The sequence below is a fragment of the Panulirus ornatus genome, chromosome 4 (genome assembly GCF_036320965.1).
Source record: "Panulirus ornatus isolate Po-2019 chromosome 4, ASM3632096v1, whole genome shotgun sequence".
Classification (NCBI taxonomy): Eukaryota; Metazoa; Arthropoda; class Malacostraca; order Decapoda; family Palinuridae; genus Panulirus; species Panulirus ornatus.
The window spans coordinates 90,530,468-90,558,198 of NC_092227.1; the positions used below are offsets into that span (position 1 = coordinate 90,530,468).

Consider the following 27,731-nt stretch of genomic DNA (forward strand, 5'->3'; position numbering starts at 1 on the left):
TACTATTTGTCTGTGTTATTAGATTTGTATAATAAATGCAAGAATGTTATCAGCCTATTCTAGGTTACAGGAAAGTGATTGGTCATGATATACATGGCAGCCCTGCAGCTTAAACATGTCATTATATATCTTTATTAAGGGATTGTGCTGAGGCCTTAGATTATGGGGCCCAATGGCACTCCTGGTTGATCATTACTAGTATTAAGTATTTGAGAGTATTCCTGGGAAGTTATATGAGAGGGTACTGATTGAGAGGGTAAAGGTATGTACAGAGCATCGGACTGGGGAAGAGAATTGTGGTTTCAGAAGTGCTAGAAGATGTGTAGATCAGGTCTTTGCTTTGAAGAATGTATATGAGAAATACTTAGTTAAACAGATGGATTTATATGCAGCATTTATGGATCTGGAGAAGGCATATGATAGGGTTGATAGAGATGCTTTTTGGAAGGTGTTAAGAGTATATGGTGTGGGCGGTAGGTTGCTAGAAGCAGTGAAAAGTTTTTACCAAGGATGTAAGGCATGTGTATGAGTAGGAAGAGAGGAGAGTGATTAGTTCCCAGTGAATGTCGGTTTGCAGCAGGGGTGTGTGATGATCCCATGGTTGTTTAATTTGTTTATGGATGGGGTGGTTAGGGAGGTAAATGTAAGAGTTTTGGAGAGAGGGGTGAATTTGCCGTCTGTTGTGGACGAGAGGGGTGACTTAGAAGTCTGTGTGGACAAGAGGGCCTGGGAAGTGTGTCGGTTGGTGTTCGCTGATGATACAGCTGTGATGGCTGATTTGGGTGAGAAACTGCAGAGGTTGGTAACTGAATTTGGAGAAGTGTGTCAAAGGAGAAAGTTAGAGTAAATGTGAATTAGAGAAAGGTTATTAGGTTCAGTAGGATTGAGGGACAAGTTAATTGGGAGGTAAGTTAGGAAGGAGAAAAATTGGAGTAAGTGAAGTGTTTTAGATATCTAGGACTTAGGACTTAGCAGAGGATGGAACCATGGAAGTGGAAGTGAGTCACAGGGTGGGGAGGGCACGAAGGTTTTCAGTGATGAATGTGTGGTAGGAGAGAAATTGTCTCAGAGAGTAAAAATGGGTGTGTTTGAAGGAGTAGTAGTTCTAACAATATTTCATGGTTGCAAGGCATGGGCTATAGATAGAGTTGCACGGAGGTGGTTGGATGTGCTGGAAATAAAATGTTTGAAGACAATATGTGGTGTGAGGTGGTTTGATCGAGTAAGTAATGAAAGGGTAAGAGAGAAGTGTGGTAATAAAGAATGTAGTTGAGGCAGCAGAAGAAAGTGGGTTAAAATGGTTTGGACATATGGAGAGAAGGAGTGAGGAAAGATTGAGAAAGAGGATATATGTGTCAAAGGTGGAGGGAACAACGAGAATTGGGAGACCAAATTGGAGTTGGAAGGGTGGATTGAAAAAGATTTTGAGCAGTCGGGGCCTGAACATACAGGAGGGTGAGAGGCATGCAAGGAACATAGTCAATTTGAACAATGTGGTATACTGGGTGAATGTGCTATCATTGTACTGAACCAGGGTGTGTGAAGGGTCTGGGGTAAACCATGGAAAAGTCTGTGGGGCCTGGATGTGGATAGGGAGCTGTGGTTTTGGTGTATTACACGTGACAGCTAGAGAATGAATGTGAATGAATGTGGCCCTTTTTGTCTTTTCCTGGTGCTACCTCACGGAAGTTGGGGGGGATGCTATTACCTGTGTGGCAGGTTTGCGACAGGAATGGATGAAGGCAAGCAAGTATTGAATGTGCACATATGTATATATGTATATGTGTGTATGTCTGTGTATGTATATGTCAAAATGTATATGTGTGTGTGTGTGTGTGTGTGTGTGTGTTTATGTGAGTTGTTGGGCTTTTCTTCATCTGCTTCCTTATGCTACCTGGCTGATGCAGGAACCAGTTATTGAATATGAAAATATATATATATTCATTTTTTATTCTATTATACTATATCGCTGTTATTCCCCTCGTGTCGTAAAAGGCAACTAAAAGCGGAGGGAGCAGGGGGCTGGAAATCCTTCGCTCCCATTTTTGATTTTCCAAAAGAAGGAACAGAGAAGAAAGCCAAACGAGGATATTCCGTATAAGGCTCAGTCCTCTGATCTTAAGGCTACCTCGCTAATGTGGGAAATGGAGAAAAAATGCTTCCCATGCATTCCCCCCCGTGTTGTAGAAGGCAACTAAAGGGGATGGGAGCAGGGGGCTAGAAAACCTCCCCTCCTTGTATTTTAACTTACTAAAAGGGGAAACAGAAGAAGGCGTCATGCGGGGAGTGCTCATCCTCCTCGAAGGCTCAGATTGGGGTGTTTAAATGTGTGTAGATGTAACCAGGATGAGAAAAAAGGAGAGATAGGTAGTATGTTTGAGGAGAGGAACCTGGATACTTTGGCTCTGAGTGAAACGAAGCTCAAGGGTAAAGGGGAAGAGTGGTTTGGGAATGTTTTGGGAGTAAAGTCAGGGGTTGATGAGAGGACAGGAGCAAAAGAAGGAGTAGCACTACTCCTGAAACAGGAGTTGTGGGAGTATGTGATAGAGTGTAAGAAAGTAAACTCTAGATTGATATGGGTAAAACTGAAAGGGGATGGAGACAGATGAGTGATTATTAGGGCCTATGCACCTGGGCATGAGAAGAAAGATCATGAGAGGCAAGTGTTTTGGGAGCAACTAAGTGAGTGTGTTAGCAGCTTTTGATGCACGAGACTGGGTTATAGTGAGGGGTGATTTCAATGGAAAAGTGAGTAATGTGGCAGTTGAGGGAATAATTGATGTACATGTGGTATTCAGTGTTGTAAATGGAAATTGTGAAGAGCTTGCAGATTTGTGTGCTGAAAAAGGACTGGTGATTGGGAATCCCTAGTATAAAAAGAGATATACATAAGTGCAACTGGAGGGGTGTCTGATCATTATCTTGTGGAGGCAAAGGTGAAGATTTGTATGGGTTTTCAGGAAAGAAGAGAGAATGTTGGGGTGAAGAGGGTGGTGAGAGTAAGTGAGGTTGGGAGGGAGACTTGTGTGAGGAAGTACCAGGAGAGACTGAGTACAGAATTGAAAAAGGTGAGAACAAAGGAGGTAATTGGAGTGGGGGAGGAATGGGACATATTTAGGGAAGCAGTGATGGCTTGCGCAAAAGATGCTTGTGGCATGAGAAGCGTGGGAGGTGGGTTGATTAGAAAGGGTAGTGAGTGGTGGGATGAAAAAGTAAGATTATTAGTGAAAGAGAAGAGAGAGGCATTTGGACGATTTTTGCAGGGAAAATATGCAAATGAGTGGGAGATGTATAAAAGAAAGAGACAGGAGGTCAAGAGAAAGGTGCAAGAGGTGAAAAAGAGGGCAAAAGAGAGTTAGGGTGAGAGAGTATCATTAAATTTTAGGGAGAATAAAAAGATGTAGATGTTCTGGAAGGAGGTAAATAAAGTGCGTAAGACAAGGGAACAAATGGGAACTTCAGTGAAGAGGGCTAATGGGGAGGTGATAACAAGTACTGGTGATGTGAGAAGGAGATGGAGTGAGTATTTTGAAGGTTTGTTGAATGTGTTTGATGATAGAGTGGCAGATATAGGGTGTTTTGGTCGAGGTGGTGTGCAAAGTGAGAGGGTTAGGGAAAATGATTTGGTAAACAGAGATGGGTGGGTGGGTGAGGGGGCGAAAATTTTGGGAGCCTTGAAAAATGTGTGGAAGTTGAGAACATTATCCCGGAAAGCAAAAATGGGTATGTTTGAAGGAATAGTAGTTCCAACAATGTTGTATGGTTGCGAGGCGTGGGCTATGGATAGAGTTGTGCGCAGGAGGATGGATGTGCTGGAAATGAGATGTTTGAGGACAATGTGTGGTGTGAGGTGGTTTGATCGAGTAAGTAACGTAAGGGTAAGAGAGATGTGTGGAAATAAAAAGAGCGTGGTTGAGAGAGCAGAAGAGGGTGTTTTGAAATGGTTTGGGCACATGGAGAGAATGAGTGAGGAAAGATTGACCAAGAGGATATATGTGTCGGAGGTGGAGGGAACGAGGAGAAGAGGGAGACCAAATTTGAGGTGGAAAGATGGAGTGAAAAGGATTTTGTGTGATCGGGGCCTGAACATGCAGGAGGGTGAAAGGAGGGCAAGGAATAGAGGGAATTGGAGCGATGTGGTACACAGGGGTTGACGTGCTGTCAGTGGATTGAATCAAGGCATGTGAAGCGTCCGGGGTAAACCAAGGAAAGCTGTGTAGGTATGTATATTTGCGTGTGTGGACGTGTGTATGGGGGGGTTGGGCCATTTCTTTCGTCTGTTTCCTTGCGCTACCTCGCAAAAGCGGGAGACAGCGACATAGTATAAAAAAAAAACAAAAAAAGCAGAGATGAGGAAGTAAAAGCTTTGCAGAAGATGAAAGCCGGCAAGGCAGCAGGTTTGGATGGTAATGCAGTGGAATTTATTAAAAAAGGGGGTGACTGTATTGTTGACTGGTTGGTAAGGTTATTTAATGTATGTATGACTCATGGTGAGGTGCCTGAGGATTGGCGGAATGCGTGCATAGTGCCATTGTACAAAGGCAAAGGGGATAAGAGTGAGTGCTCAAATTACAGAGGTATAAGTTTGTTGAGTATTCCTGGTAAATTATATGGGAGGGTATTGATTGAGAGGGTGAAGGCATGTACAGAGCATCAGATTGGGGAAGAGCAGTGTGGTTTCAGAAGCGGTAGAAGATGTGTGGATCAGGTGTTTGCTTTGAAGAATGTATGTGAGAAATACTTAGAAAAGCAAATGGATTTGTATGTAGCATTTATGGATCTGGAGAAGGCATATGATAGAGTTGAAAGAGATGCTCTGTGGAAGGTATTAAGAATATATGGTGTGGGAGGCAAGTTGTTAGAAGCAGTGAAAAGTTTTTATCGAGGATGTAAGGCATGTGTACGTGTAGGAAGAGAGGAAAGTGATTGGTTCTCAGTGAATGTAGGTTTGCGGCAGGGGTGTGTGATGTCTCCATGGTTGTTTGATTTGTTTATGGATGGGGTTGTTAGGGAGGTGAATGCAAGAGTTTTGGAAAGAGGGGCAAGTATGAAGTCTGTTGGGGATGAGAGAGCTTGGGAAGTGAGTCAGTTGTTGTTCGCTGATGATACAGCGCTGGTGGCTGATTCATGTGAGAAACTGCAGAAGCTGGTGACTGAGTTTGGTAAAGTGTGTGAAAGAAGAAAGTTAAGAGTAAATGTGAATAAGAGCAAGGTTATTAGGTACAGTAGGGTTGAGGGTCAAGTCAATTGGGAGGTGAGTTTGAATGGAGAAAAACTGGAGGAAGTGAAGTGTTTTAGATATCTGGGAGTGGATCTGGCAGCGGATGGAACCATGGAAGCGGAAGTGGATCATAGGGTGGGGGAGGGGGCGAAAATTCTGGGAGCCTTGAAGAATGTGTGGAAGTCGAGAACATTATCTCGGAAAGCAAAAATGGGTATGTTTGAAGGAATAGTGGTTCCAACAATGTTGTATGGTTGCGAGGCGTGGGCTATGGATAGAGTTGTGCGCAGGAGGATGGATGTGCTGGAAATGAGATGTTTGAGGACAATGTGTGGTGTGAGGTGGTTTGATCGAGTAAGTAACGTAAGGGTAAGAGAGATGTGTGGAAATAAAAAGAGCATGGTTGAGAGAGCAGAAGAGGGTGTTTTGAAATGGTTTGGGCACATGGAGAGAATGAGTGAGGAAAGATTGACCAAGAGGATATATGTGTCGGAGGTGGAGGGAACGAGGAGAAGAGGGAGACCAAATTGGAGGTGGAAAGATGGAGTGAAGAAGATTTTCTGTGATCGGGGCCTGAACATGCAGGAGGGTGAAAGGAGGGCAAGGAATAGAGTGAATTGGAGCGATGTGGTATACCGGGGTTGACGTGCTGTCAGTGGATTGAATCAAGGCATGTGAAGCGTCTGGGGTAAACCATGGAAAGCTGTGTAGGTATGTATATTTGCGTGTGTGGACGTATGTATATACATGTGTATGGGGGTGGGTTGGGCCATTTCTTTCGTCTGTTTCCTTGCGCTACCTCGCAAACTCGGGAGACAGCGACAAAGCAAAAAAAGAAAAAAAAAAAATATATATATATATATGTTTACATTGAGAAGTATGGGTATGTATATTTGCGTGTGTGGACGTGTATGTATATACATGTGTATGTGGGTGAGTTGGGCCATATCTTTCGTCTTTTTCCTTGCACTACCTCGCAAACATGGGAGACAGAGACAAAGCAAAATAATGATAATATAATAACATAAGTATATGTATGTAAGTTGAAGAGATGGTCAGAGAGCATTATTGGATTACGTGTTAATTGATAGGCGCACGAGAGAGAGACTTTTGGATGTTAATGTGCTGAGAGGTGCAGCTGGAGGGATGTCTGATCATTATCTTGTGGAGGCAAGTGTGACGATTTGTAGAGGTTTCCAGAAAAGGGAAGAGAATGTTGGGGTGAAGAGAGTGGTGAGAGTAAGTGAGTTGGCAAGGAAACTTGTGTGAGTAAGTACCAGGAGAGACTGAGTGCAAAATGGAAAAAGATGAGAGCAAAGGATGTATGGTGAGTGAGAGAGGAATGGGATGTATTTAGGGAAGCATTGATGGCTTGAACAAAACATGCTTATTCCATGAGAAGTGTGGGAGGTGGGCAGATTAGAAAGGGTAGTGAGTGGTGGGATGAAGAAGTAAGATTATTTGTGAAAGAGAAGACAGAGGCATCTGGATAATTTTTGCAGGAAAATAGTGCAAATGACTGGGAGATGTAAAAAAGAAAGTCAGGGGTTAGTGAGAGGACAAGAGCAAGGGAAGGAGTAGCACTACTCCTGAAACATGAGTTGTGGGAGTATGTGATAGAATGTAAGAAAGTAAATTCTCGATTAATATGGGTAAAACTGAAAGTTGATGGAGAGAGATGGGTGATTATTGATGCATATGCACCTGGGCATGAGAAGAAAGATCATGAGAGGCAAGTATTTTGGGAGCAGCTGAATGACTGTGTTAGTGTTTTGATGCACGAGAGCGGGTTATAGTGATGGGTGATTTGAATGCAAAGGTGAGTAATGTGGCAGTTGAGGGAATAATTGGTATACATGGGGTGTTCAGTGTTGTAAATGGAAATGGTGAAGAGCTTGTAGATTTATGTGCTGAAAAAGGACTGGTGATTGGGAATACCTGGTTTAAAAAGTGAGATATACATAAGTATACGTATGTAAGTAGGAGAGATGGCCAGAGAGCGTTATTGGATTACGTTTTAATTGACAGGCACGCGAAAGAGAGACTTTTGGATGTTAATGTGCTGAGAGGTGCAACTGGAGGGATGTCTGATCATTATCTTGTGGAGGCTAAGGTGAAGATTTGTATGGTTTTTCAGAAAAGAAGAGTGAATGTTGGGGTGAAGAGGGTGGTGAGAGTAAGTGAGCTTGGGAAGGAGACTTGTGTGAGGAAGTACCAGGAGAGACTGAATACAGAATGGAAAAAAGTGAGAACAATGGAAGTAAGGGGAGTGGGGGGGGAATGGGATGTATTTAGGGAATCAGTGATGGATTGCGCAAAAGATGCTTGTGGCATGAGAAGAGTGGGAGGTGGGTTGATTAGAAAGGGTAGTGAGTGGTGGGATGAAGAAGTAAGATTATTAGTGAAAGAGAAGAGAGAGGCATTTGGATGATTTTTGCAGGGAAAAATGCATTTGAGTGGGAGATGTATAAAAGAATGAGACAGGAGGTCAAGAGAAAGGTGCAAGAGGTGAAAAAGAGGGCAAATGAGAGTTGGGGTGAGAGAGTATCATTAAATTTTAGGGAGAATAAAAAGATGTTCTGGAAGGAGGTAAATAAAGTGCGTAAGACAAGGGAGCAAATGGGAACTTCAGTGAAGGGCGCAAATAGGGAGGTGATAACAAGTAGTGGTGATGTGAGAAGGAGATGGAGTGAGTATTTTGAAGGTTTGTTGAACGTGTTTGATGATAGAGTGGCAGATATAGGGTGTTTTGGTCGAGGTGGTGTGCAAAGTGAGAGGGTTAGGGAAAATGATTTGGTTGTTATTCCATGTGTGGCGAGGTGGCGATGGGAACAAATAAAGGCAGACAGTATGAATTATGTACATGTGTATATATGTATATATCTGTGTCTGTTGGGGATGAGAGAGCTTGGGAAGTGAGTCAGTTGTTGTTCGCTGATGATACAGCGCTGGTGGCTGATTCATGTGAGAAACTGCAGAAGCTGGTGACTGAGTTTGGTAAAGTGTGTGAAAGAAGAAAGTTAAGAGTAAATGTGAATAATAGCAAGGTTATTAGGTACAGTAGGGTTGAGGGTCAAGTCAATTGGGAGGTGAGTTTGAATGGAGAAAAACTGGAGGAAGTAAAGTGTTTTAGATATCTGGGAGTGGATCTGGCAGCGGATGGAACCATGGAAGCGGAAGTGGATCATAGGGTGGGGGAGGGGGCGAAAATTCTAGGAGCCTTGAAGAATGTCTGGAAGTCGAGAACATTATCTCGGAAAGCAAAAATGGGTATGTTTGAAGGAATAGTGGTTCCAACAATGTTGTATGGTTGAGAGGCGTGGGCTATGGATAGAGTGGTGCGCAGGAGAATGGATGTGCTGGAAATGAGATGTTTGAGGACAATGTGTGGTGTGAGGTGGTTTGATCGAGTAAGTAACGTAAGGGTAAGAGAGATGTGTGGAAATAAAAAGAGCGTGGTTGAGAGAGCAGAAGAGGGTGTTTTGAAATGGTTTGGTCACATGGAGAGAATGAGTGAGGAAAGATTGACCAAGAGGATATATGTGTCGGAGGTGGAGGGAACGAGGAGAAGAGGGAGACCAAATTGGAGGTGGAAAGATGGAGTGAGAGAGATTTTGTGTGATCGGGGCCTGAACATGCAGGAGGGTGAAAGGAGGGCAAGGAATAGAGTGAATTGGAGCGATGTGGTATACCGGGGTTGACGTGCTGTCAGTGGATTGAATCAGGGCATGTGAAGCGTCTGGGGTAAACCATGGAAAGCTGTGTAGGTATGTATATTTGCGTGTGTGGATGTATGTATATACATGTGTATGGGAGTGGGTTGGGCCATTTTCTTTCGTCTGTTTCCTTGCGCTACCTCGCAAACGCGGGAGACAGCGACAAAAAAAAAAAAAAAATCTGTGTCTGTGTATATATATGTGTACATTGAGACGTATAGGTATGTATATTCAATCCACTGACAGCACGTCAACCCCGGTATACCACACCAATCCAATTCACTCTATTCCTTGCCCTCCTTTCACCCTCCTGCATGTTCAGGCCCCGATCACACAAAATCTTTTTCACTCCATCTTTCCACCTCCAATTTGGTCTCCCACTTCTCATTCCCTCCACCTCCGACACATATATCCTCTTGGTCAATCTTTCCTCACTCATTCTCTCCATGTGCCCAAACCATTTGAAAACACCCTCTTCTGCTCTCTCAACCACGCTCTTTTTATTTCCACACATCTCTCTTACCCTTACGTTACTTACTCGATCAAACCACCTCACACCACACATTGTCCTCAAACGTCTCATTTCCAGCACATCCATCCTCCTGCGCACAACTCTATCCATAGCCCATGCCTCGCAACCATACAACATTGTTGGAACCACTATTCCTTCAAACATACCCATTTTTGCTTTCCGAGATAATGTTCTCGACTTCCACACATTCTTCAAGGCTCCTAGGATTTTCGCCCCCTCCCCCACCCTATGATCCACTTCCGCTTCCATGGTTCCATCCGCTGCCAGATCCACTCCCAGATATCTAAAACACTTTACTTCCTCCAGTTTTTCTCCATTCAAACTTACCTCCCATTTGACTTGACCCTCAACCCTACTGTACCTAATTACCTTGCTCTTATTCACATTTACTCTTAACTTTCTTCTTTCACACACTTTACCAAACTCAGTCACCAGCTTCTGTAGTTTCTTAAATGAATCAGCCACCAGCGCTGTATCATCAGCGAACAACACCTGACTCGTTTCCCAAGCTCTCTCATCCACAACAGACTTCATACTTGCCCCTCTTTCCAAAACTCTTGCATTTACCTCCCTAACAACCCCATCCATAAACAAATTAAACAACCATGGAGACATCACACACCCCTGCCGCAAACCTACATTCACTGAGAACCAATCACTTTTGAAGGTTTGTTGAATGTGTTTGATGATGGAGTGGCAGATATAGGGTGTCTTGGTCGAGGTGGTGTGCAAAGTGAGAGGGTTAGGGAAAATGATTTGGTAAACAGAGAAGAGGTAGTAAAAGCTTTGCGAAAGATGAAAGCCGGCAAGGCGGCAGGTTTGGATGGTATTGCAGTGGAATTTATTAAAAAAGGGGGTGACTGTATTATTGACTGGTTGGTAAGGTTATTTAATGTATGTATGACTTATGGTGAGGTGCCTGAGGATTGGCGGAATGCGTGCATAGTGCCATTGTACAAAGGCAAAGGGGATAAGAGTGAGTGCTCAAATTTCAGAGGTATAAGTTTGTTGAGTATTCCTGTTAAATCATATGGGAGGGTATTGATTGAGAGGCTGAAGGCATGTACAGAGCATCAGATTGGGGAAGAGCAGTGTGGTTTCAGAAGTGGTAGAGGATGTGTGGATCAGGTGTTTGCTTTGAAGAATGTATATGAGAAATACTTAGAAAAGCAAATGGATTTGTATGTAGCATTTATGGATCTGGAGAAGGCATATGATAGAGTTGATAGAGATGCTCTGTGGAAGGTATTAAGAATATATGGTGTGGGAGGCAAGTTGTTAGAAGCAGTGAAAAGTTTTTATCGGGGATGTATGGCATGTGTACGTGTAGGAAGAGAGGAAAGTGATTGGTTCTCAGTGAATGTAGGTTTGCGGCAGGGGTGTTTGATGTCTCCATGGTTGTTTAATTTGTTTATGGATTGGGTTGTTCGGGAGGTGAATGCAAGAGTTTTGGAAAGAGGGGCAAGTATGAAGTCTGTTGGGGATGAGAGAGCTTGGGAAGTAAGTCAGTTGTTGTTCACTGATGATACAGCGGTGGTGGCTGATTCATGTGAGAAACTGCAGAAGTTTGCAACTGAGTTTGGTAAAGTGTGTGAAGAAGAAAGTTAAGAGTAAATGTGAATAAGAGCAAGGTTATTAGGTACAGTAGGGTTGAGGGTCAAGTCAATTGAGAGGTAAGTTTGAATGGAGAAAAACTGGAGGAAGTAAAGTGTTTTAGATATCTGGGAGTGGATCTGGCAGCGGATGGAACCATGGAAGCGGAAGTGGATCATAGGGTGGGGGAGGGGGCGAAAATCCTAGGAGCCTTGAAGAATGTGTGGAAGTCGAGAACATTATCTCGGAAAGCAAAAATGGGTATGTTTGAAGGAATAGTGGTTCCAACAATGTTGTATGGTTGCGAGGCGTGGGCTATGGATAGAGTTGTGCGCAGGAGGATGGATGTGCTGGAAATGAGATGTTTGAGGACAATGTGTGGTGTGAGGTGGTTTGATCGAGTAAGTAACGTAAGGGTAAGAGAGATGTGTGGAAATAAAAAGAGCATGGTTGAGAGAGCAGAAGAGGGTGTTTTGAAATGGTTTGGGCACATGGAGAGAATGAGTGAGGAAAGATTGACCAAGAGGATATATGTGTCGGAGGTGGAGGGAACGAGGGGAAGTGGGAGACCTAATTGGAGGTGGAAAGATGGAGTGAAAAAGATTTTGTGTGATCGGGGCCTGAACATGCAGGAGGGTGAAAGGAGGGCAAGGAATAGAGTGAATTGGATCGATGTGGTATACTGGGGTTGACGTGCTGTCAGTGGATTGAATCAGGGCATGTGAAGCGTCTGGGGTGGGCCATGGAAAGCTGTGTAGGTATGTATATTTGCGTGTGTGGACGTATGTATATACATGTGTATGGGGGTGGGTTGGGCCATTTCTTTCATCTGTTTCCTTGCGCTACCTCGCAAATGCGTGAGACAGCGGCAAAGCAAAAAAAAAAAAGATAGGAATAGAGGAAAGTGATTGGTTCTCAGTGAATGTAGGTTTGCGGTAGGGGTGTGTGATGTCTCCATGGTTGTTTAATTTGTTTATGGATGGGGTTGTTAGGCAGGTGAATGCAAGAGTTTTGGAAAGAGGGGCAAGTATGAAGTCTGTTGAGGATGAGAGAGCTTGGGAAGTGAGTCAGTTGTTGTTCGCTGATGATACAGCGGTGGTGGCTGATTCATGTGAGAAACTGCAGAAGCTGGTGACTGAGTTTGGTAAAGTGTGTGAAAGAAGAAAGTTAAGAGTAAATTTGAATAAGAGCAAGGTTATTAGGTACAGTAGGGTTGAGGGTCAAGTCAATTGGGAGGTGAGTTTGAATGGAGAAAAACTGGAGGAAGTGAAGCGTTTTAGATATCTGGGAGTGGATCTGGCAGTGGATGGAACCATGGAAGCGGAAGTGGATCATAGGGTGGGAGAGGGGGCGAAAATTCTGGGAGCCTTGAAGAATGTGTGGAAGTCGAGAACATTATCTCGGAAAGCATAAATGGGTATGTTTGAAGGAATAGTGGTTCCAACAATGTTGTATGGTTGCGAGGTGTGGGCTATGGATAGAGTTGTGCGCAGGAGGATGGATGTGCTGGAAATGAGATGTTTGAGGACAATGTGTGGTGTGAGGTGGTTTGATCGAGTAAGTAACGTAAGGGTAAGAGAGATGTGTGGAAATAAAAAGAGCGTGGTTGAGAGAGCAGAAGAGGGTGTTTTGAAATGGTTTGGGCACATGGAGAGAATGAGTGAGGAAAGATTGACCAAGAGGATATATGTGTCGGAGGTGGAGGGAACGAGGAGAAGAGGGAGACCAAATTGGAGGTGGAAAGATGGAGTGAAAAAGATTTTGTGTGATCGGGGCCTGAACATGCAGGAGGGTGAAAGGAGGGCAAGGAATAGAGTGAATTGGAGCGATGTGGTATACCGGGGTTGACGTGCTGTCAGTGGATTGAATCAGGGCATGTGAAGCGTCTGGGGTGAACCATGGAAAGCTCTGTAGGTATGTATATTTGCGTGTGTGGACGTATGTATATACATGTGTATGGGGGTGGGTTGGGCCATTTCTTTCGTCTGTTTCCTTGCGCTACCTCGCAAATGCGGGAGACAGCGACAAATGAAAAAGAAAAAAAATATATGTGTGTGTGTGTGTGTGTGTGTGTGTGTGTGTTTTAGTTATCTGGGAGTGGATTTAACAGCAGATGGAACCATGAAAGCAGAAGTGAGTCTCAGGGTGGGGCAGGGGGCGAAGGTTCTGGGAGCTTTGAAGCATGTGTGGAAGGTAAGAACATTATGACTGAAAGCAAAACTGGGTATGTTTGAAGGAATAGTGGTTCTTACAATGATTACGGTTGCGAGGCGTGGGCTATATAGAGGGTTGTGCGGAGGAGGGTGGATGTGTTGGAAATGAGATATTTGAGGACAATATGTCGTGTGAGGTGGTTTGATCAAGTAAGTAATGAAAGGGTAAGAGAGATGTGTGGATATAGAATGAGTGTTTTTGAGAGAGCAGGAGAGGGTGTATTGAAATGGTTTGGTCACGGGTGAGAATGAATGAGGAAAGATTGACAAAGAGGATGTGTGTGTCAGAGTTGGAGGGAATGAGGAGGAGTGGGAGACCAAATTGGAGGTTGAAGGATGGAGTGAAAAAGATTTTCAGCAGCCAGGGCCTGAACATGCAGAAGGGTGAAAGGCATGCAAGGAATAGAGTGAATAGGAACAATGTGGTACACTGGGGTCGACATGCTGTCAATGGATTGAACAAGGGCATGTGAAGTCTCTGGGGTAACTATGGAAAGTTTTGTGGGGCCTGGACGTGGAAAGGGAGCTGTGGTTTCAGTTCATTACACCTGATAGCTAGAGACTGAATGTGAACAAATGTGGCCTTTGTTGTCTTTTCCTAGCGCTTCCTCATGCGTGTCCGGGGGAGAGGGGGTGCCATTTCATGTGTGGCGGGGTGTCGACAGGAATGGCTGAGGGCAGCAAGTATGAATTTGTACATGTGTATATATATAATTTTTTTTTTTTTTTTTATTATACTTTGTCGCTGTCTCCCGCGTTTGCGAGGTAGCGCAAGGAAACAGACGAAAGAAATGGCCCAACCCCCCCATACACATGTATATACATACGCCCACACACGCAAATATACATACCTACACAGCTTTCCATGGTTTACCCCAGACGCTTCACATGCCTTGATTCAATCCACTGACAGCACGTCAACCCCGGTATACCACATCGCTCCAATTCACTCTATTCCTTGCCCTCCTTTCACCCTCCTGCATGTTCAGGCCCCGATCACACAAAATCTTTTTCACTCCATCTTTCCACCTCCAATTTGGTCTCCCTCTTCTCCTTGTTCCCTCCACCTCCGACACATATATCCTCTTGGTCAATCTTTCCTCACTCATCCTCTCCATATGCCCAAACCACTTCAAAACACCCTCTTCTGCTCTCTCAACCACGCTCTTTTTATTTCCACACATCTCTCTTACCCTTACGTTGCTCACTCGATCAAACCACCTCACACCACACATTGTCCTCAAACATCTCATTTCCAGCACATCCATCCTCCTGCGCACAACTCTATCCATAGCCCACGCCTCGCAACCATACAACATTGTTGGAACCACTATTCCTTCAAACATACCCATTTTTGCTTTCCGAGATAATGTTCTCGACTTCCACACATTCTTCAAGGCCCCCAGGATTTTCGCCCCCTCCCCCACCCTATGATCCACTTCCGCTTCCATGGTTCCATCCGCTGCCAGATCCACTCCCAGATATCTAAAACACTTCACTTCCTCCAGTTTTTCTCCATTCAAACTCACCTCCCAACTGACTTGACCCTCAACCCTACTGTACCTAATAACCTTGCTCTTATTCACATTTACTCTTAACTTTCTTCTTCCACACACTTTTCCAAACTCAGTCACCAGCTTCTGCAGTTTCTCACATGAATCAGCCACCAGCGCTGTATCATCAGCGAACAACAACTGACTCACTTCCCAAGCTCTCTCATCCCCAACAGACTTCATACTTGCCCCTCTTTCCAAAACTCTTGCATTTACCTCCCTAACAACCCCATCCATAAACAAATTAAACAACCATGGAGACATCACACACCCCTGCCGCAAACCTACATTCACTGAGAACCAATCACTCTCCTCTCTTCCTACACATACACATGCCTTACATCCTCGATAAAAACTTTTCACTGCTTCTAACAACTTTCCTCCCATACCATATATTCTTAATACCTTCCACAGAGCATCTCTATCAACTCTATCATATGCCTTCTCCAGATCCATAAATGCTACATACAAATCCATTTGCTTTTCTAAGTATTTCTTACATACATTCTTCAAAGCAAACACCTGATCCACACATCCTCTACCACTTCTGAAACCACATTGCTCTTCCCCAATCTGATGCTCTGTACATGCCTTCACCCTCTCAATCAATACCCTCCCATATAATTTACCAGGAATACTCAACAAACTTATACCTCTGTAATTTGAGCACTCACTCTTATCCCCTTTGCCTTTGTACAATGGCACTATGCACGCATTCTGCCAATCCTCAGGCACTTCACCATGAGTCATACATACATTAAATAACCTTACCAACCAGTCAACAATACAGTCACCCCCTTTTTTAATAAATTCCACTGCAATACCATCCAAACCTGCTGCCTTGCCGGCTTTTATCTTCCGCAAAGCTTTCAGTACCTCTTCTATGTTTACCAAATCATTTTCCCTAACCCTCTCACTTTGCACACCACCTCGACCAAAACACCCTATATCTGCCACTCTATCATCAAACACATTCAACAAACCTTCAAAATACTCACTCCATCTCCTTCTCACATCACCACTACTTGTTATCACCTCCCCATTTGCGCCCTTCACTGAAGTTCCCATTTGCTCCCTTGTCTTACGCACTTTATTTACCTCCTTCCAGAACATCTTTTTATTCTCCCTAAAATTTAATGATACTCTCTCACCCCAACTCTCATTTGCCCTTTTTTTCACCTCTTGCACCTTTCTCTTGACCTCCTGTCTCTTTCTTTTATACATCTCCCACTCAATTGCATTTTTTCCCTGCAAAAATCGTCCAAATGCCTCTCTCTTCTCTTTCACTAATACTCTTACTTTTTCATCCCACCACTCACTACCCTTTCTAATCAACCCACCTCCCACTCTTCTCATGCCACAAGCATCTTTTGCGCAATCCATCACTGATTCCCTAAATACATTCCATTCCTCCCCCACTCCCCTTACTTCCATTGTTCTCACCTTTTTCCATTCTGTACTCAGTCTCTCCTGGTACTTCCTCACACAGGTCTCCTTCTCAAGCTCACTTACTCTCACCACCCTCTTCACCCCAACATTCACTCTTCTTTTCTGAAAACCCATACAAATCTTCACCTTAGCCTCCACAAGATAATGATCAGACATCCCTCCACTTGCACCTCTCAGCACATTAACATCCAAAAGTCTCTCTTTCGCACGCCTGTCAATTAACACGTAATCCAATAACGCTCTCTGGCCATCTCTCCTACTTACATAAGTATACTTATGTATATCTCGCTTTTTAAACCAGGTATTCCCAATCATCAGTCCTTTTTCAGCACATAAATCTACAAGCTCTTCACCATTTCCATTTACAACACTGAACACCCCATGTATACCAATTATTCCCTCAACTGCCACATTACTCACCTTTGCATTCAAATCACCCATCACTATAACCCGGTCTCGTGCATCAAAACCACTAACACACTCATTCAGCTGCTCCCAAAACACTTGCCTCTCTTGATCTTTCTTCTCATGCCCAGGTGCATATGCACCAATAATCACCCACCTCTCTCCATCAACTTTCAGTTTTACCCATATTAATCGAGAATTTACTTTCTTACACTCTATCACATACTCCCACAACTCCTGTTTCAGGAGTATTGCTACTCCTTCCCTTGCTCTTGTCCTCTCACTAACCCCTGACTTTACTCCCCAGACATTCCCAAACCACTCTTCCCCTTTACCCTTGAGCTTCGTTTCACTCAGAGCCAAAACATCCAGGTTCCTTTCCTCAAACATACTACCTATCTCTCCTTTTTTCACATCTTGGTTACATCCACACACATTTAGGCACCCCACTCTGAGCCTTCGAGGAGGATGAGCACTCCCCGCGTGACTCCTTCTTCTGTTTCCCATTTTAGAAAGTTAATACAAGGAGGGGAGGATTTCTGGCCCCCCGCTTCCGTCCCCTCTAGTCGCTTTCTACGACACGCGAGGAATACGTGGGAAGTATTCTTTCACCCCTATCCCCAGGGATAATATACACATATATATACATATACACATACACACACATACACATACATACGCACATATACACACACACACACACATACATATATATACATATGAAAAATGTAAGAAACAATTTAGAAAACTGAAACTTCTAGCTTGAAATGAATGAAAAAAATGAATGTCACATAATGGTTCAACCTCTGGCTATGGAAAAAAGGAAATGTATAATTTATTTACACAAACGTCAATAGCAGTTCTCATCAATTTAACCACTGTATCAATAAGCTTCAATGTCTAAGCTATATTTTTCTCCAATTTCACTATTTTCCTTCACATTTTCAATTGTGTCTGAAGGTTCTACTTCAAGAGTGTATATATATATATATATATATATATATATATATATATATATATATATATATATATATATATATTTGTCTGTGTATGTCTATGTATGTATGTATTGAAATGTATTGGTATGTATATGTGTGTGTGTGGGTGTGTATGCATACGCATGTGTATGTGGGTGGTTGGACCATTCCTTTATCTGTTTCCTTGTACTACCTCGTTAACATGGAAGATATTGACAAAGTATGATAAAAAAAGATAACTTTGTCGCTGTCTTCCGTATTAGTGAGGTAGCACAAGAAAACAGATGAAAGTATGGCCCAACCCACCCACATACACATGTATATACATAAACGCCCACACACGCACATATACATATCTATACATTTCACTGTATACATACGTATACATACACAAACATTGAATGTTCATCCATGCTGCATTTCTCCATTCCCATCGCCACTACACCAATTATGAAATGGAACCCTTGTACTCCCTGCACGCAGGAGGTAGCGTTAGGAAAAGACAACAAAGGCCACATTCATTCACAGAGTCTCTAACTGTCTCTAACTGTCATGTGTAATGCACCAAAACCACAGCTCCCTTTCCGCATCCAGGCCCCACAAAACTGTCCATGGTTTACCCCAGATGCTTCTCATGCCCTGGTTCAATCCATTGACAACACGTTGACCCAGGTATACCACATCGTTCCAGTTCACTCTATTCTCTTCACTCTTTTCACCCACACATGTTCAGGCCCTGATCACTTAAAATCCTTTTCACTGTCTTTACACCTCCAATATGGTCTCCCACTTCATGTTCCCTCCACCTCTGACCCATATATCCTCCTTGTCAATGTTTCCTCACTCATTCTCTACATGCGACCAAACCATTTCAATACACCCTCTTCTGCTCTCTTAACCACACTCTTTTTATTACCACACATCTCTCTTACCCTTTCATTACTTACTCGATCAACCCACCTCTCACCACATATTGTCCTCAAACATCTTATTTCCAACACATCTACCCTCCTCCGCTCAACCCTATCTATAGCCCATGCCTCGCAACCATATGACGTTGTTGGAACCACTATCCCTTCAAACATACCCATTTTTGCTTTCCGAGATAACATTTTTGCCTTCCACACATTCTTCAATGCTCCCAGAACCTTTGCCCCCCCTGTGACTCACTTCCACTTCCATGGTTCCATCCACTCCCAGATATCTAAAACACTTCACTTCCTCCAGTTTTTCTCCATTCAAACTTACCTCCCAATTAACTTCCCCTCAACCCTACTGAACCCAATAACCTTGCTCTTATTCACATTTACTCTCAGCTTCTTCTTTCACACACTTTACCAAACTCAGTTGCAAACTTCTGCAGTTTCTCACATGAATCAGCCGCCAGCGCTGTATCATCAGCAAACAACATCTGGCTCTCTTTCCAAGCCCTCTCATCAACAACAGACTGCATACTTACCCCTCTCTCCAAAACTCTTGCATTCACCTCCCTAACAGCCCCATCCATAGACAAATTAAACAACCATGGAGACATCATGCACCCTTGCCGCAAACTGATATTCACTGGGAACCAATCACTTTCTTCTCTTCCTACTTGCACACATGTCTTACTTCCTCAATGAAAACTTTTCCCTGCTTCTAGCAACTTACCTCCCACACCATATACTCTTAATACCTTCCACAGAGCATGTCTTTCAACTTTATCATAAGCCTTTTCCAGATCCATAAATGCTACATACAAATCCATCTGTTTTTCTGAGTATTTCTCACATACATTCTTCAAAGCAAACACCTGAGCCACACATCCTCTACCACTTTTGAAACCACACTGCTCTTCCCTAATCTGATGCTCTGTACATGCCTTTACCCTTTGAATCAATACCCTCCTATATATATTTTCCCAGGAATACTCAACAAGCTTATATCCTTGTAATTTGAAGACTCACCTTTATCTCCTTTGCTTTTGTACAGTGGTACTATGTATGCATTACACAAATCCTCAGGTACTTCACCATAGTCCATACATACTTTGAATATTGTTACCAACCAGTCAACAACACAGTTACCCCGTTTTAATAAATTCCTCTGCAATACCATCTGAACTCACTGTCTTCTCAGATTTCATCTTCTGTAAAGGTTTCACTGCCTCTTCTCTCTTTACCAAACCATTCTCTCTGACCCTCTTATGTTGGACACCGCCCCAACCAAAACACCCTATATCTCCCACTCTATCATCATACACATTCAACTAACCTTCAAAATACTCCATCTCCTCACTTCATCACTACCTGTCATTACCTCCCTACCTGTCCCCTTCACTGATGTTTCCTTTAGTTCTCTTGTCTTACATACGTTATTTGCCTCCCAAAACATCCTTTTATTCTCCTTAAGATTTAATACTCTCTCACCCCAACTCCCATTTCCCCCCCTTTTCAACTCCTGCTTCTTTCTCTTGACCTCCTTCCACTTTTTTTTATACATTTCCCAGTCATTTGCACTACTTCCTTGCAAATATTGTCTGAACACTTCTCTTTCTTTCACTAACACCCTTATTTCATCCCATCACCCACTACTCTTTCTAAGTTTCCCACCTTCCACCTTTCTCGTACCACATGAAAATTTTGCGCAAGCCATCTCTTCTTCCCTAAATATATCCTACTCCTCGTCCCCTTCCCTCACATCATTTGCTCTCACCTTTTGCCATTCTTCAGTCAATCTCTCCTGGTACTTCCTCATGCAAGTCTCCTTTCCAAGCTCACTTACTCTCACCACTCTTCTTCCCAACATTTTCTCTTCTTTTCTGACAACCTCTACAAGTCTTCACTTCACCTCCACAAGATAGCGATCAGTCATCCCTCCAGTTGCCCCTCTTAGCACATTAGCATACAAAAGTCTCTTTTACACACATGTCAATTAACACATAATCCAGTTATGCCGTTTGACTATCTCACCTACTCACATACATATACTTAAGTATATCTTTCTTCTTAAATCAGGTATTCCCAATCACCAGTGTTTTTTCAGCACACAAATCCACAAGCTCTTCACCATTTCCATTTACAACACTGAACACCCCATTTACACTAATTATACCCTCAACTGCCTAATTACTCACCTTCGCATTTAGATCACCCATCACTATAGCTGGACTTTCTCACTTGACTGTATTTGTAGGGACATTGCTTAAAGGGATAAGACTCATATCAAGGTTGAAATATGTAGACAACCATTAAAGGTTGACAGTAATTATCATTCTTCTTTTTAGCATCAATGTCTCAGTCCGCCGCATTGGTGGTGGCTTTGGAGGTAAAATCAGCAGACAGCATGTAGTTGTAACAGCATGTGCAGTAGCTGCAAGGAAGCTAAAACAGCCTGTTCGTGTTGTTCTGGACCTTAATACTAACATGACCATAGTTGGATGGCGAGAGCCATACTTGTCAAAATATGAGGTAAGTATATTTTTCAAGGATAATGTACTTAATATATCCTCTCATCCTTATTGACTTTGCCTCATTACCATGCTCTTTATAAACCTTTAATCATTCATATTTGCTTCTGTGATCATTCTCATGTATGCCAGATGAAAATTTTTTTCTGTATTGGAATGAAAGATTATCTTTGAAAAAGATTGATAAAAAAATACTCAAAAAGGTATATTGACACCTTTGTTTTTGCCCATTTGACTGGCAGGTGAAGGATAGAAAGATGTATGTTTGACAGCTTCTCATTGAAAGTAAGGATGGGGAGACATTTGTTTCCCCCTTTTTCTTGACTTTGTTTTCCGACTGTACTATTTATTTCATACACAGGGACAGTGTTGGGGGCAAAGAACATGACTAGAAAGATAAGAGTGGTAGGCATTTGTTTCTGTAAAGGGCAGAGATGAGAGTAGCAAAACCTCTGTTGATGTTAATGAGGCTAAACATAGATCTTTCCAGTATTGGAATTATACTCCAAATATCATATATGACATGAGTACATAAAGGTGGATCCAAATTATTGCCAAAACAATACAGAGTAGTTAACATAGCTTATAGTCATTTCTTTATCAATCTAAAGCTCTGATGCCTATTCCCTCTGGAAACTCCCATCAGGGTGGTGGCCACAGCTAAAGATTCTCCACTCTCCTTACATGCCTCCCTTACATACTCCATTCCATATATTTTGCAGTACTCTTCCACTCATTTCCCCATATCACGGGGAGTCTTCCTCTCACCCCAACCCTGTTAATCATACCATCATACACTCCCTGTAGACTGCCTAACTTGCATTCTTTCCATATGCTGAAACCACCTCGAAGAATTATGTTTCACCCGCTCTCCTACTCCACAATTTGGTTCTTCTGTAATCCTTGCCATACCAGATCTTTCATATGCCCCTTATCTTTTTCTTTTTGTCTATTCGTATAACTTGCTCCTTTCAAATTGCTCATTTTCACAGCCTGGAATCGTGACCTCTATGACTCATGTGATGAATATCTTGTAACAAGAGCTTTTATAAATGAAGGTCATCATGGGTTTGTATGAGAGAGGAATACACAGACACAAACACTGGTTCAGTGTTAAGAAATTTCTGAAATTTCGATGTGAAGGAAGAGGAAAGATACTGTTCTTTTGGATTTTCTGTTTTAACAAAGTAAGTTATGAAGTGTTGATAGAGAAAGTGTAGATACAAAACATTATACAGATATTGTAAAAGGAAAGTGAATTAATCCTAAAACTACTTAGTCAAGGATATTTAGGGATTCCTCAAGATGGGGTTAAATCAAAAATTCCAAAATTTACTTTAGTTTTATTAATTCTTTCACTGAACAATTAATTTTCAGGTGCAATATGAAACCCATTTTTTGGGCTCTTACTTACACTTTTCCTGGAAAATCTTGGGACCTTCAGTGATGAGCATGGTGAAAGATTTCACCAGGACATTTTGGACATGGAAAAACAGTAACAAGGAAAGTGGAGCCCATCTGTGTTGCCAGATTACTGCTGTACACTAAGGAGGGATGTTCCTGATGCCAAGTTTAGTTATTCCCCTATAATTGCTACATACATCCTTATCCTCGAAAAGTTTTTATCGAGGATGTAAGGCATGTGTACGTGTAGGAAGAGAGGAAAGTGATTGGTTCTCAGTGAATGTAGGTTTGCGGCAGGGGTGTGTGATGTCTCCATGGTTGTTTAATTTGTTTATGGATGGGGTTGTTAGGGAGGTGAATGCAAGAGTTTTGGAAAGAGGGGCAAGTATGAAGTCTGTTGGGGATGAGAGAGCTTGGGAAGTGAGTCAGTTGTTGTTCGCTGATAATACAGCGCTGGTGGCTGATTCATGTGAGAAACTGCAGAAGCTGGTGACTGAGTTTGGTAAAGTGTGTGAAAGAAGAAAGTTAAGAGTAAATGTGAATAAGAGCAAGGTTATTAGGTACAGTAGGGTTGAGGGTCAAGTCAATTGGGAGGTGAGTTTGAATGGAGAAAAACTGGAGGAAGTGAAGTGTTTTAGATATCTGGGAGTGGATCTGTCAGCGGATGGAACCATGGAAGCGGAAGTGGATCATAGGGTGGGGGAGGGGGCGAAAATTCTGGGGGCCTTGAAGAATGTGTGGAAGTCGAGAACATTATCTCGGAAAGCAAAAATGGGTATGTTTGAAGGAATAGTGGTTCCAACAATGTTGTATGGTTGCGAGGCATGGGCTATGGATAGAGTTGTGCGCAGGAGGATGGAGGTGCTGGAAATGAGATGTTTGAGGACAATGTGTGGTGTGAGGTGGTTTGATCGAGTGAGTAACGTAAGGGTAAGAGAGATGTGTGGAAATAAAAAGAGCGTGGTTGAGAGAGCAGAAGAGGGTGTTTTGAAGTGGTTTGGGCACATGGAGAGAATGAGTGAGGAAAGATTGACCAAGAGGATATATGTGTCGGAGGTGGAGGGAACGAGGAGAAGAGGGAGACCAAATTGGAGGTGGAAAGATGGAGTGAAAAAGATTTTGTGTGATTGGGGCCTGAACATGCAGGAGGGTGAAAGGAGGGCAAGGAATAGAGTGAATTGGAGCGATGTGGTATACCGGGGTTGACATGCTGTCAGTGGATTGAATCAAGGCATGTGAAGCGTCTGGGGTAGACTATTGAAAGCTGTGTAGGTATGTATATTTGCGTGTGTGGACGTGTGTATGTACATGTGTATGGGGGGGGGGTTGGGCCATTTCTTTCGTCTGTTTCCTTGCGCTACCTCGCAAACGCGGGAGACAGCGACAAAGTTTAAAAAAAAAAAAAAAATATATATATATATATATATATATATATATATATATATATATATATATATATATATATATATATATATATATATTATCCCTGGGGATAGGGGATTAAGAATACATCCCACGTATTCCCTGCGTGTCGTAGAAGGCGACTAAAAGGGGAGGGAGCGGGTGGCTGGAAATCCTCCCCTTTCTTTTTTTTTTTTTTTAATTTTCCAAAAGAAGCAACAGAGAAGGGGGTCAGGTGAGGATATTCCCTCTAAGGCCCAGTTCTCTGTTCTTAGCGCAACCTCGCTAACGCGGGAAATAGCAAATAGTATGAAAAAAAAATATATATATATATATATATATATATATATATATATATATATATATATATATATATATGTGTATATGTGTGTATGAGTGAAGTGTTTTAGATATCTGGGAGTGGATCTGGCAGCGGATGGAACCATGGAAGCGGAAGTGGATCATAGGGTGGGGGAGGGGGCGAAAATTCTGGGAGCCTTGAAGAATGTGTGGAAGTCGAGAACATTATCTCGGAAAGCAAAAATGGGTATGTTTGAAGGAATAGTGGTTCCAACAATGTTGTATGGTTGCGAGGCGTGGGCTATGGATAGAGTTGTGCGCAGGAGGATGGATGTGCTGGAAATGATATGTTTGAGGACAATGTGTGGTGTGAGGTGGTTTGATCGAGTAAGTAACGTAAGGGTAAGAGAGATGTGTGGAAATAGAAAGAGCGTGGTTGAGAGAGCAGAAGAGGGTGTTTTGAAATGGTTTGGGCACATGGAGAGAATGAGTGAGGAAAGATTGACCAAGAGGATATATGTGTCGGAGGTGGAGGGAACGAGGAGAAGAGGGAGACCAAATTTGAGGTGGAAAGATGGAGTGAAAAAGATTTTGTGTGATCGGGGCCTGAACATGCAGAAGGGTGAAAGGAGGGCAAGGAATAGAGTGAATTGGAGCGATGTGGTATACCAGGTTGACATGCTGTCAGTGGATTGAATCGGGGCATGTGAAGCGTCTGGGGTAAACCATGGAAAGCTGTGTAGGTATGTATATTTGCGTGTGTGGACGTATGTATATACATGTGTATGGGGGTGGGTTGGGCCATTTCTTTCGTCTGTTTCCTTGCGCTACCTTGCAAACGCGGGAGACAGCGACAAAGCAAAAAAAAAAAAAAAAAAAAAACATCCTTAGTAAGGAAGAGAGGAAGGTGATTGGTTCTCAGTGAATGTAGGTTTGCGGCAGGGGTGTGTGATGTCTCCATGGTTGTTTAATTTGTTTATGGATGGGGTTGTTAGGGAGGTGAATGCAAGAGTTTTGGAAAGAGGGGCAAGTATGAAGTCTGTTGGGGATGAGAGAGCTTGGGAAGTGAGTCAGTTGTTGTTCGCTGATGATACAGCGCTGGTGGCTGATTCATGTGAGAAACTGCAGAAGCTGGTGACTGAGTTTGGTGAAGTGTGTGAAAGAAGAAAGTTAAGAGTAAATGTGAATAAGAGCAAGGTTATTAGGTACAGTAGGGTTGAGGGTCAAGTCAATTGGGAGGTGAGTTTGAATGGAGAAAAACTGGAGGAAGTAAAGTGTTTTAGATATCTGGGAGTGGATCTGGCAGCGGATGGAACCATGAAAGCGGAAGTGGATCATAGGGTGGGGGAGGGGGCGAAAATTCTGGGAGCCTTGAAGAATGTGTGGAAGTCGAGAACATTATCTCGGAAAGCAAAAATGGGTATGTTTGAAGGAATAGTGGTTCCAACAATGTTGTATGGTTGCGAGGTGTGGGCTATGGATAAAGTGGTGCGCAGGAGGATGGATGTGCTGGAAATGAGATGTTTGAGGACAATGTGTGGTGTGAGGTGGTTTGATCGAGTAAGTAACATAAGGGTAAGAGAGATGTGTGGAAATTAAAAGAGCATGGTTGAGAGAGCAGAAGAGGGTGTTTTGAAATGGTTTGGGCACATGGAGAGAATGAGTGAGGAAAGATTGACCAAGAGGATATATGTGTCGGAGGTGGAGGGAACGAGGAGAAGAGGGAGACCAAATTGGAGGTGGAAAGATGGAGTGAAAAAGATTTTGTGTGATCGGGGCCTGAACATGCAGGAGGGTGAAAGGAGGGCAAGGAATAGAGTGAATTGGAGCGATGTGGTATACCGGGGTTGACGTGCTGTCAGTGGATTGAATCAAGGCATGTGAAGTGTCTGGGGTAAACCATGGAAAGCTGTGTAGGTATGTATATTTGCGTGTGTGGACGTATGTATATACATATGTATGGGGGTGGGTTGGGCCATTTCTTTCGTCTGTTTCCTTGCGCTACCTCGCAAATGCGGGAGACAGCGACAAAGCAAAAAAAAAAAAAAAAAACATCCTTAGTACCATTTTCCTTGATTAAAGAAACAATAACAGCTTTCACCCAATCCTCAGGCACAACCTCCTGTTTCCATGCTTGATTATGCACAAGATGTATCCACTCTGTCACACTTTGTTTTCTATACATCAGCACTTCAGTCAATCCCATCCTCTCCAGGTGCCTTTCCTACCTTCAGCCACATTACTGCCCTCCTTACTTCCCTTTTTGCTATAGGCCCTTGCACTGCATAACCTTCCTTCCATTATCTGTACCCATGCATGTAACAACTGCTGCCTCCCCTTCTCCCACATTCATCAGCTTTTCAAAATACTCTTTCCATTTTCCTTTCACTCCCTTCCCTTTTGATTCAGCAATTTCCCTTCCTTACATTTCACATTAACAATTCCACTCTTACATCCGCCTCTTTCCTTGTCCTCTTCCTTCTGGTATAGTTTCTTATTATACTGAAACTTTTCACCTAACTTTCTTCCAAAATCTCCTTCTACTCCTTTTTGTTTTCCTCTTTCAGCTTCTGAATATTCTGCTTATATATTTTATATTCTTTCCTCCTCCTTTGTTGAACTTCCACTGGTACATCCCTATCGAGCAATCTACCATATGCCTTTTTCTTCTCCTCCACAGCATTTCTAGTCTCTTCTGTCCAACATGCATATCTCTTTCTATTCCTGTTTCTTACTGCCATGTATCCAACTACTAATTCTACAACTTTTAATAGTATTTCTCTAAAGATTTTAAACACCTCATTCATACATGACTGCATGTCTACATTCACCGTACTTTTCTCTAAACTTTCTGTTACCTTCCTTTTAGACAGGTGGGATTTCTGAAAACATGAATGTTAGGGGCATTTTTGGATAATTCAGGTATGCTGAATCTGATAAACCCAGTTCCCGAGTGAAATGCTAATATTTTGATCATCAGATTTGCATAAACAAAATGGCTGCCAAATTGCTAAATTTGGACCTTCTTTGAACAATTTTCTGCAGTAGTGCTGTAACCAGGCAAGCAGAAATGACAAAAACGTATGTACTCCTATGTTATGAAAGTCAGAGAATAGGATTATGACATTTCTGAAGTAATTAGTGGTAAGCGATACTCCTAGATATGCAAATTTGTGGTTGCCATTACAGAAAAATCATCTTTTTTTGATATCTTTGTAACTAGATAAGCAAACGTAACAAATTAAGTGTCTTTGCCCATATTTTGAGGGTCAAGTAATGTGATCATTGAGATGCCAGATGCTTAGTTATGCAAATGAGCTAGCTACCAATGGATTTCATGACAATAAATGTCTTAATACTATATGTTTATTTTCCAGACTTTACCCCAATATACTCTTTGATGTTAATATAGGCATTACAGGGCAATTGGTCTCTCTCAAATCTCTCATCTTTAGTCTGGTATAGAATTAAATGTTTCTTTGACTAGAATGTATTCATACAAGGTGAGTGAGCAAGTGA

General features: G+C 42.7%; 1 protein-coding gene across 1 annotated transcript in view; it reads left to right on the forward strand.

Annotated features, from left to right (window-relative positions):
• Nucleotides 1–27,731, forward strand: part of LOC139764912 (uncharacterized) — a 567,165-nt gene that overhangs the window by 316,571 nt on the left and 222,863 nt on the right. The window contains exon 15 of the mRNA XM_071691991.1: nt 20,925–21,108. Coding sequence (XP_071548092.1) covers nt 20,925–21,108 — 184 coding nt within the window. The remainder of the gene's footprint in view (nt 1–20,924; nt 21,109–27,731) is intronic.